The sequence below is a fragment of the Diadema antillarum genome, unplaced genomic scaffold, assembly GCF_040938485.1.
Source record: "Diadema antillarum isolate AM-2024a unplaced genomic scaffold, OU_Dant_1.0 seq00000016_RagTag, whole genome shotgun sequence".
Taxonomy (NCBI): Eukaryota; Metazoa; Echinodermata; class Echinoidea; order Diadematoida; family Diadematidae; genus Diadema; species Diadema antillarum.
In genome coordinates, this window is record NW_027271136.1 from 692,501 (window position 1) to 703,540 (window position 11,040).

An 11,040-nucleotide genomic window follows, 5' to 3' on the forward strand; every position below is an offset into this window, starting at 1 on the left:
TTAATGTTTTGTCCGGGCAGCAATGTTTGACTGAAATCGTTCGGGGGCTCGCCGCAGTACACGATCGAGACCGCATGTGCCAGTTCTAGATTATTTTATGCGCAATTACGTGTACTTGACAACGGTGTGATGACGTCTGCTTGGGAGAAGTGTTCATCTACAGGTAAGAGTAGATAAGTGTCTAATCGTGTATGCATCCGTATACATCCACTTTGAATTATTCCTGCTGTGATATATCTACACATAACAGGAGGAGCAGTGTTATCTTACTGTTGGTGTCTGTACATACATTGTACTAAAGTTTTCAAGTGATCAAATTATGGCTATCAATGAAAAGTGATACTTTTCTATGAAACTAAACATTGAAATAATGATACGTCGTGTGGCAACGAAGATATTGAAACAATATTGTAATGTCCAAATAAACGAACTCTTGCGTTGTGTTGTTGTTATTGCAAATGATTGACAAATTGCTCTTAATTCATCGAATTAGATAACCACCGATTACTAGTATTCAGTGTTTTAGTAGTAGCCATGATTTTTTTTTTTAAATCGAAAATCATGAGTACACATCATCGGGTTGGTCAGGGAGGTGCACCTCCCTGGGTTGGACTAGTAGTAAGGAGATCGTTGGTTTGGGTCCAATCCGAGTATGTATGCCAATGATTTTTAGAATGGCTAACACTGAATAATCAGTGCTTGTTTACGTCGATGAAGAGCAATTTGTCAGTCAGTTCCAATTGCAGTCTTTCTGTGTGTACAAATTAGTTATTAAAAAGATCACCTTTATTCAAATGATATTCCATTTTTTGTGAGGGGGGGGGGGGAGGTACTGTTTAATTTCCGCATTTGCTCTACAAAATTCGGTATACATCATCCTGTATATACATCATCTGCAAAGGTCAAGAATTAGATATTTAGGGTCTACAACGATTATAAGCCATAAGGGAATGTTTAGATTTGTAGGAACAATTATTGTATCAACAAATGAGCGTGATTACTAACTTTAAAGGAACCCATATTGCCTCTCAATCAAACATTATTATTGAAATTGAAAAGAAGAATATTCCGTTGATAGCAGCTCAGTTTTCATGTGAATGACTACAATTTCATTTCATTCCTTTGAATATTCTCTACATTACTGATGAGAATGTATTGAGAAATAGAACGTTTATTGCGTAGCCTCTCCAATAATATCATATACAGAAAGATATACCAGGAATTTATGAGGTCAATTTGATAAGAAATCGCACTCAATAACGGCCCCATAAGATAATTTCTTATACAAAACCAAGAAAACAGCTGATTATATAGGTTTATATTTATGAAGATAAACAGCACTATAAAGGTGTGAAAAGTCGGACCCTGTATATTACTCTTGTATTGTTAACTACAGGAGTATGATGCAAAGGGTAAGAACTGATGTCACAAGACTTTTAGATTTGCGCTGTGCTATCAATTCCACCGACACCACATTTTACATTTCCACCAAAACGAATGCGAGTCGCCACACGTTCTTTGCCATTCCTCTGCACTTTAATATAAATTCAGCATCGTGCGACATACTTTTGCCTTACATGAGTTCGAGTTTTGTCGACTGATATAAAGTAACTAATAGTAAATTTTTCAAGTGTGATATAGCTGTAAAAAGGGCTGCATATCTTGTCTCATTCCTTCCCAAATTGGTGGGATTCCAATCAGGCCTACCTCTAATCAACAAAATATAAATGTTCGACAGGAGAGCAGTTCGTTTTGTAAAGAATGACTATATACGCATCTATATATCAAGCGTGACCATGATGTTGAATAGTCTTCAATGGACATCTTTGTGTCAAAGAAGACAAGGCAGTCGACTCATCCACTTCTATGAAACGTCCCCCGCACATAGTACAACATTGTATACCCATCTTTATGTCAAAGAGTCAATCGTGCAAGAGGAGATATTGATGACAACAGATTCATCCCACTACAATTAATGCATCACTCTTAAAAGCATACCTGTGTAGCTATCTGTCCCAAGCCATAGTCAATTGACACGATCTATATCCACATAATAATGTAAATATCACGCATCTGCTCTAAGTACTAAAAAAACAGCACTGAATAAATTGGCATTGCTACGCCGTACAGTATAGCAGCACCATCTCCGGACAACGATGCTGTGCAGCGATGACCAGATGAGATCCTGAGTAAAACCTGAGCAAATCCTGATTATCTTGATACAATTTGGATCACTTATATCTGATGCGATATCTACATTATGTCTTTTGCATGTTGTATCATTTTGAGAGTTGTTGACCTCAGCTCAAACTCTTTAGAGCAAAGTAAAATCCTTTTGGCTCCGCAGTGATATGTCTTATCGGGATCGAATGCCAGAATTCACCAGACGACCTCCCTATTTGCAATTGGTAGGCCTACCAACAGGTTTTAAAAAAAAATGTATAAGAGATCCTAAGATGACCATTTTACTCCACGAAAGACCACCGCCCGCTTAAATAAAGTTAGGACAACAAATGACTGTATAACCACCACTGGGAGGGGCTGGTTGAAGCCATTTATCCGCAAAGTTGAAAGATTTTTTACCCATCTCCCGCATTGATTTCCTAGCTACTGGGAAGAATGAGGTGTGAGACTGAAAGAGGCTTACGTATCTCGAATAATAAGGTTAACAACAAGCGGCGAAATGTGGTATTCTGTTCCTAAGAGCATAGTTAAAAGAGTGAGTTTGAAAAGAGTGCAGGCCCAAACGCAGGCAATATTCCATTGACGCGTGAAATTGCACTTTTAGTGCCATGGTTGGGGAGGTCCAAAAGGTCTAAAAAATCACCTCTGTTTGGTTACACATCATGCAGAGTAAATAACTATCATACGTTTTCTTTCCGCAAGAAACATTCAAACTAAAACTCCGTTCCCCGTACATTAGTCGTGGGTGAAGGACAAAGTAAAGCCGTACACAATAAAGGCTGGACGTATACAACAGTTGAGGAAGGGACTTGCTCGTATTCGTAAGATTGGTATTGTCTTTCTGAAATCCGAGATTAACATGAATAGACCAAGCTCTCGTAAGGCATCGCTTATAGAACTGTAAAGTACCTTTGAAGCTCAACAGCAATTCTCCTGGAGCTTCAAACGTGAAATTGGGGTGGTCAGCTCCGGCTTGTGTAGACTTACCGTTGGGCTGAGTTTTCAATAGCATTACCAACTCGTTTGTACTTGAGGTTAACATTGTGCAATACGTCCACATTTGGAAAATTTTGCCAAAGGATGTCGAAGTTGTTTATACCCACGCATCTTCAATATCAACCCAGGTGAACCAGACACTGTGCTGGGACAAAACATTCAAATCATCGTCCCACTGTTTTTACGTTCGTGAGAAAAGGATGGCGATCAATGCAGATGTATTTCTGCAATTTTCGTTTCAAATTTAGCACTGGCATTAATATCTTATCTTCACAACAATCTTGGCCAAAGCCAGAATGAACAGTGAGCTCAGAGAACGGGCAGTTTTACAGATCCCATGATAAGCAGGGTTATTGGCGCAGTGTTATTTAATGCCTAATCGATATGTGCCGTGTTTGTATTCTCTGACAAAAAACCCACATCCAGCTTCTCTTCACGTCTTCATGAAATTTGGTTTTTGCCTGAGTGATCGTCGATCGTTCGATACCTATTGTCTGTTAAGTAGCGGATATCTTGGTGATCCAATATCCACCTCATAACTTCTGATCCTTTACGGTTGCACGGTTATACTTCTCCCTTTCCCTTCCCTTTCCTTCATTTCCATATACCAAGGAGCCTATAACGCTAATAGCTTCTTTTCACGCTTTTTCTGGATGGCCTGCTTCCGGAGCCGAGTACTAGAATCCGACAGGCAGTCGATTAGATAATCGATAGCTCTTTCACCGGTGTTGTTACAACGGAATAATGAACGTCGTTTGCTCGGAATTTGTCAGAGCTCAAGCTCGTTGTCTGCGGAGAAAGGGAGGACGCCCCTATTAAGAAGAGTTCGGCCAATGCGACGTTTAATTACTTTCTAAGGAATTCGTTTATAGATTCAACGTCTTTGTTAATAACTATGGGCGAATTTCATTCTCTCCACTCCCTTTAACAGCGGATGCACCTTGTCTTGTTATTAAAGTGAGGCTGTTTACCATACAAGTATGTCTAACCTGACAGTGATGAAGGCCCGTATACGTATATAAACATGACGTATATATTTTAAACAAAGTCAAACAAACAGGAGATTAATCAAAAGGCAAAACGTGTCACTATCCAATTGAGCTCTGTTGCACACACACACACAGAGACACACACACACAAATACACACACACACAAATTTACATGAAGAGGTCTTATCTGAATATAATTTAAATCAATGATTTTATCTTACAATCTCCATTGTTTTCTTTTACACATTAACACGAGCAAACTCACTTTAAACTGCAATTATTCATGCTACATCTACATTTCTGTGAAATATGCAGCACATCGAAAACGGTAATAACAACAATTTTTGTTCAAGTTCAGAATGCAAGCGACGATTAGACGAAATGTTCGCACGTTCCAAGCCTGAGGCACCCTAAGACATCTAAACCACATCATCCGCTTATGGGGTTATGAAGTTGAATCAAGTGAAAAATATATCGAGGTGTTTGATCTTGTGTAGTTTGCCAATCTTGTTTCTAATCTCTCAGCCAAAGATCACGACGACTGCATGCATATGTTAGATATAACTCATGCAGATAAAAAAACATGTTGAGATTGGTCTGAGACAGTGACGCATTTATACTTTTTAAAATTAACATTTCTGTTGATTAAATAATAGCTGTTTGTGTGATAGTGTATGAAAATGTTATCACATCCTGCTGAAGATTTAAGTTCGATCAACATTGGCATATATACCATCGTCAAGACACGATGGAGACATCGTTGACTTGTCGCATCATTTGTCCCTTGCCTATAGCTCGACAGATGTTTTTTTTTTTTCCAAAGATCGAATTATAGTCAAGATAATTATGCTATCCACAGTCGCGAATAAGCGCCTATTGGTATACGGATGCTTGTGAGTCTCGCCAAGAGGAAGAGTGTTATTTGTAGCTACTCGACTTCTCGACCTGGGTCCGAGAACAACTTTATGAAACAGGGCCCAGGTCCGAGAAGACGAGATTTCACAACTCGCCTTCTTGGACCCAAGAAGGTCGAGAAGGGGAGGAAAATATCTCGTCTTTTCGATGACACTTGTACATCTTCAGTTACACATTAGATCCCCTGCCTGCCATGTTTTCAACCCACTGGATGAAGTTTGACAAAAAACAGAAGCCCCTAAAGTGGAGGGATGTAAACCCAAGAAATCATGAGGGGGACACACATTAAGTCTTGATAACTATTGATACTTACTCAAGGCACAGCATATCGGATTAAAGCCCGCTTTATAGGTCTCGAGAAATGGTAGGATTATGTCCGAAATAATTCGGGGAGGAATATCCTATTTACTGGGATCAAACGCGCTCGAAGGTAAACGCTGTTCTTTGTGTCAAGAAGACAGGCGAGTGCAGGAAACCTTCCAATTCAAACACCTTTCTTCTATGTATGTATACAGGAGTCACTGTCCTGTTATCGCGCTGTAGTTTATATCTGACTTTTTTTTTCATTTCCAGCAAGCTTGAGTTCTTCGCAACATTTTCCCAAATGAGAATTGCAAATTGTCCACTTACGCAAGTTCTATCATAGTAGAAGAAACAGACAAGATGGGGTAAAGACTACCAAAACTTTCTGACAAGGAGCGCATCTCCACTAGTGATCTTGAATAGTTTGGGTAAACAAAAGTAAGAATTAACGTCTTTTCTGTGAATTTACATTCGTTTTTAAAGGGAGCGAATGATATTTCGCGGGAAATGTACAATGAACACGTTGCAGGTGTTCGACTTTTTAAATACCAAAAGACTGGTAACCGTCAGTTGGTATCGACATTATTTAGGGAGTCTGTTATACGGCTTCTATATAGCTCCATGTTGCTACAGGATCTACAATCCCATGAGAGCGCAGGACGTAGGGGGAAAATGACCTTTTAATCCTGTGTGAAAGGGGGGATTTGGTTATTTCATTTTATATTTTGCAGGAAGGACCTTGTCCCCCGGATGGAATGTAATTGTTAGTAAGCATCAAACTTCAGACATCCCGAGGAAAAGATTACACATTGCGTGTTTACAATATTATACGTCCATTGAAGGCATTGAAGGAAGGGGAAAATGACAACGGTTTTAAAATCAGCTCATTTTGTAACCCGGTGTTAAAAAGCGCGCCTTGATGAAACTCTCATTTTGTGGCCAAAGGGAATAATTTATTACTAGGGGCTTTTTTGTTTATGTTTCGTTTTGGTTTGATCTGTAAAAGCTTACAGGACAACCGTAAATGTTCGTTTTGATTACGTAAAATACTAAGTCATATTCTTTCTTGCTGTTTCGAGTCCTTTCTGTTCTTTTAATGTTCTACATTTTGCCCGTTTTTCTTAGGGTTAATTTGCTTGTTTTTATCTGTCAAGGAAAAAAATAGTTCACCCTCTGAGCAAACTCTGTTCGCCGGTTTCGACACCAATATTTATTTTCCATTGTCAACGTCATTCTTCGACATGGTATAGGTAATGACATACATTTCTACTGATTGAACCTTCCAATGATTATCTAATTGTCTCACAGATCTAAATGTCTTATGCATGTTGAATTCTCTGATATATGTTAAAATGATTTAACATAAAAACACATCACATTTAGAATCAGACATTTTTGGCAGCCAGACAAAAAAAAAAAGGATACAAGAGCTCTTTGTGGTATCAGACATCAAGAAAGATAAGTCATCTTGTATGAGGCAAGAGAATGGGTAGATTTAGTGGTGAATAATTATGTCATTAACTTGAAATAAGTAAATTTTTGTTCTGAAGAAATTCGGTTTCATCCATAAGAATGAGATATAAATGACATGTTAATGCAATCCATGACATGAACTTTAGAATATCAAGTTGCTATACATAAGCTGTCTTTCTTCTAAACACACGTAATATTGTACAATGCTTTCGTGCAGCTACGTGATAAACCGCTCATACCGAGCTCCTCACGCACAAGTCATGTCCCACATGACAACACCCGATGACTGCAAGGGTTTCACTCTGCATGCGTTACCTTGACAACGCCAAACCAACCCAAACGAAGATTTTCGTGACCCAGGCGACCCAAGGCCTGCGGGGCTTAGGTCAAAGTTCACTGTTTTTCTCACTCTTCATTCAGTTGTCAAAAATACGTTCAAAGTTGTTTTAGCTTTTAGCCGTCAACAACCAGCCCGTCAACTTATGGAATCTGCCATGAAATTGCTATTGTATAATGCTAAAGGGAACGACAAAGTCAGACTTTTGATATCACTAATTTTGAGGGTGTAGTTCCAAAACCTGCCAGGATCTTGTTGAAAAAAAAAAAGAAAGGAGAAGAAGATCATCGACAGTAAAGAAATATTTTAAATACATGTATACCTATACAGGACAGTCTGTGTGTTGCAGAATGTGCACAAAGCACAACGTTTATTATGCCCCATATACGCTGTAGGATCTTGCCAACGACGTTCGGCATAAATCTTATTCAAACTGGTTACCTCGACAGTAAGAATACACAGCAGACATAAAAACTGGTGGTGCATTTATTGCTACCTCAGCAGGAGGTTAAGTATCGTAGTTCAGCATAATGGCGAAATCTTCCATCCATTGTGCGAGGTCTTCAGAGCTCGATGGGGGTAAGAATGACACCAAAGAATTCTATTCCGACTGTGACCTTGAACAAACAGACTGTCACAAAGAAAGAGATGCAGGAAGAAAAAAAAGAGAGGAATGAAATGTAAGTTAGGAGGGAGGATAAGAACAAGCAAACATTCTTGTATCTCTATGAATTTAATAATTTCGTAAATGCCTTTGTACGTAATGACATTTTTTGGGTGCTGTATGGAGCTCGCGCCCAGAACGCATCAACATGACAACCCAACCAAAGGACAACAGGCGCCTGTTCTAGAAACAGCGCCCTCTCGTGATACCTGTCGCACATTGCAGCTGTGAAGCGTCAGGGTAAATACTAGTACATGTAGCTTGTTTTGTTGCCACACGTAACCGACATTTCACTTCTTTTAGAAAATACAGCAACAACAAAAATATAACATAGATCAATATTTAAATGTAAGAGGGACGCGAAATATCTTATTACACATATTTCACTGTAGAATCATAACTAAAATACAATTCGAAATATCATTACATAATAACAGATGCAAACAAGATCAGGTGACATTAATATTACTGTTGTTTATTGTCCATTGAAATATTTCAGTAACAATCCTTTTATCTTCCTGCATGTTTTCTTTATTTCTGCAACATTTTCTTTGAAGATGGCAGTATATATCATGTGCGCTTGGTCATTTTTTTTTTTTATAGTTATTTAATTTTTGGGAGTATAGGTTTCCCTCACATTTTCATTCTTATAGCATAATATGTAGAATAATAGCCATTTTGGTATGCTACTTAGTTTTTGTTGTTGATTGTGATTATTACAATCATTCTTCGAAAGCTCCTAACGTTTTGCTTTGTTTGTAGACTTCTGGTTGTTTTTGTTTTGTTTTGTTTGTTTTTGCTTGTCTGCTTCTTGTTGTGTTGGAAATGATAGCAAATTTCAATGCTGGCGATACCAAAATATCGGGGCACTGGAAAGTTATACTGATAGTACGAGTCATCGTTAACAGGACGCAATGATGAACGGAACTGTTTCGTATGATAGAGTGATATCTTGTAGATGAGTATCATACCCTCCTTGTCCCTTTTAAACATATTCCAATGAACAGTTTTTGAGGAGTTTTATCATTATGATTGTTGTCTAGTGATTATAATGTGGGAAAGCAAAGGAACATCACTACAATCATCAGACACGTTGAGCCCAAGCATCTTATAGATCATAATTATCCAAAGGTATAACATACCCATATGGACAGGCGTCTGTAAACATTTTGATGAAATTAATTGTTTTCTTTTTCTCTCTTTCTGTCCATCTTTCTGTCTTTTCAGATCCCTAATCATAAGTGCAAGCCTTTGTCCGAAGAGGAATGGATTAAGATTGAACTGACCATGATAAACTCGTGTCACGTGATCTCATTGAGCAAACTCTGATCCCAAATTTTGAACGAGTGATGAACGAAGCAGCCATCATGGCTAAACCGGTCAGTGCGCCTGCGCGAATGTCATCGCGCGACGACATCTGGAAGGATATACGCGATTGGGCGAAACCCAGTGGGCGTAGCGAAGGCGAGGAGACGGAGGACGGCGACCAGAGCCGAGTGATTGGCTCACAGATCAAGGACAACATCACAGAGCAGAGACTCCTCGAGAGCAGGCTTCTCGATCTCTCGAAGGAGCGCTACAAATTCATCGTCCACGTTGCCTGGCAACGCAAGGCATTCATAGACAAGCAAAAGAGCAAGACAGGTGTGATGAAAGACCTCCTGAGGAATGTTGATACCTCTCTGGACACGTGCCCGGCAAAACAGGACAGCAAGAATCAGAGCACCCGTCTGGCGGAGAAGCTGACCTCTTACCGCGACCTGGTCAAGAAGACCTACAGCGAGCAGCGCCGAATGGAGATGCTCAAGAAAGTAGAGGACCCCGATGAGATGCGTCCCATCATTCCCGGCACTTATGAGTCCATTTACAAGACCGAGCCCACGTTCAGCGCACGAAATCGTAGTCGACAACAGCACAGCGAATTCGGCTTGGACAGGAGGAAACCGCACAACCTGCGCATGTTTCCCGCCATTACGCCCTCTTCACCCAAGCCTCGACAGCAAAGCGTGTCGCCCAGTCTGACGAGGCGGCCGACCACGAGATTGAGCAGCACGTCGAACCGCCTACCCGAGCCGAATCTGCGGCCGAGCGCCGCGGCGATAAAACCGTCGACAACCATACCCGGCTCGCGGTACAATGTCCCGCGCTATCTGAAATATCGATCGGTGTACGATGGTCGATTCAAGGGGCTCGAACGATCGCTGTCTGCCACTTACGATGGGTCGTCTGGGCCTAGCATTGAAAGCATATTGGATGGCTTACCGACACGAAGCATGTCTGTAGCTCTCTAACTTTGTGTAACAATGTCTGCGCAGCTGACGTCGAAATAAATATAACAAAAACAATGATGTAAACAATGACAGCTTCATCACCGTCATCAACAACAGCATTAATCTTAAACAATAACCAGACGAGATTCAATACATGCTGAAGTTGTTTTGTAGTAGGCAACCCTGATCAATATAACGCGAACCTCAATTGCAACAATGTTTCCATCAAGTATTACCTCGACGCTCATTTTCTTGCACATCCATCTCATAATAAGAACTTTTTTTTTACATAGTCATTTGGAAATGCATTACAGAGCATCCTCATTTGTGTTACACTATACGACATTTACTTAACCTCAGATATCACTTCAGTAGGATAATATGCCCATTATTTTGTATATTATAATGTGACAGTAAATGAGACAACATGAATTAGGCATTCTCCTGTTTACATGCAAACAAAATAATGGCTGCATTCACTAGCTCAGAAAGATCTTGTGCTTGTTTTGGCAGTTTGCCTTGTAATGCATGTTTGAATTTGTTATCCTTCTACCACTGTGTATTATTTGTAGTGAAGTGTATATCATTTAGCTGCACATATTATTAAGACTTATTCACACTAAATTTCGCATTGACTCACCTTCTAACAATCCAGTTTTGATTTTAATTTGATAAATATTGTATTACACCACGTGTAGAAGAACAGTGTATGTAAGGAGTAGAAGAATATGTGAGATACTTATAGCGTACAGAAGCTGTTTTTGCTCTAATCTTTCTGTTACAACAGTTGAATTTCACGTCTTAGAATAACACGCCAATCTTGCCGGAATAACGAATTCTACCTGAAGTTCGCCAGTGTATTCCGATAGCCTTTTCTCGTCGATGAGTATTACTGCCATCATTATGGA

General features: G+C 39.6%; 1 protein-coding gene across 1 annotated transcript in view; it reads left to right on the top strand.

The window, feature by feature from the left end:
- LOC139725137 (uncharacterized) overlaps positions 1 to 11,040 on the top strand; it is an 11,106-nt gene extending 66 nt beyond the window's left edge. The window contains exons 1-2 of the mRNA XM_071636223.1: positions 1 to 163; positions 9,090 to 11,040. The exon at positions 1 to 163 is cut by the window's left edge and continues 66 nt beyond it. Of these exons, the coding sequence (XP_071492324.1) occupies positions 9,212 to 10,153 (942 nt within the window). The 5' untranslated portion in view covers positions 1 to 163; positions 9,090 to 9,211 and the 3' untranslated portion in view covers positions 10,154 to 11,040. The remainder of the gene's footprint in view (positions 164 to 9,089) is intronic.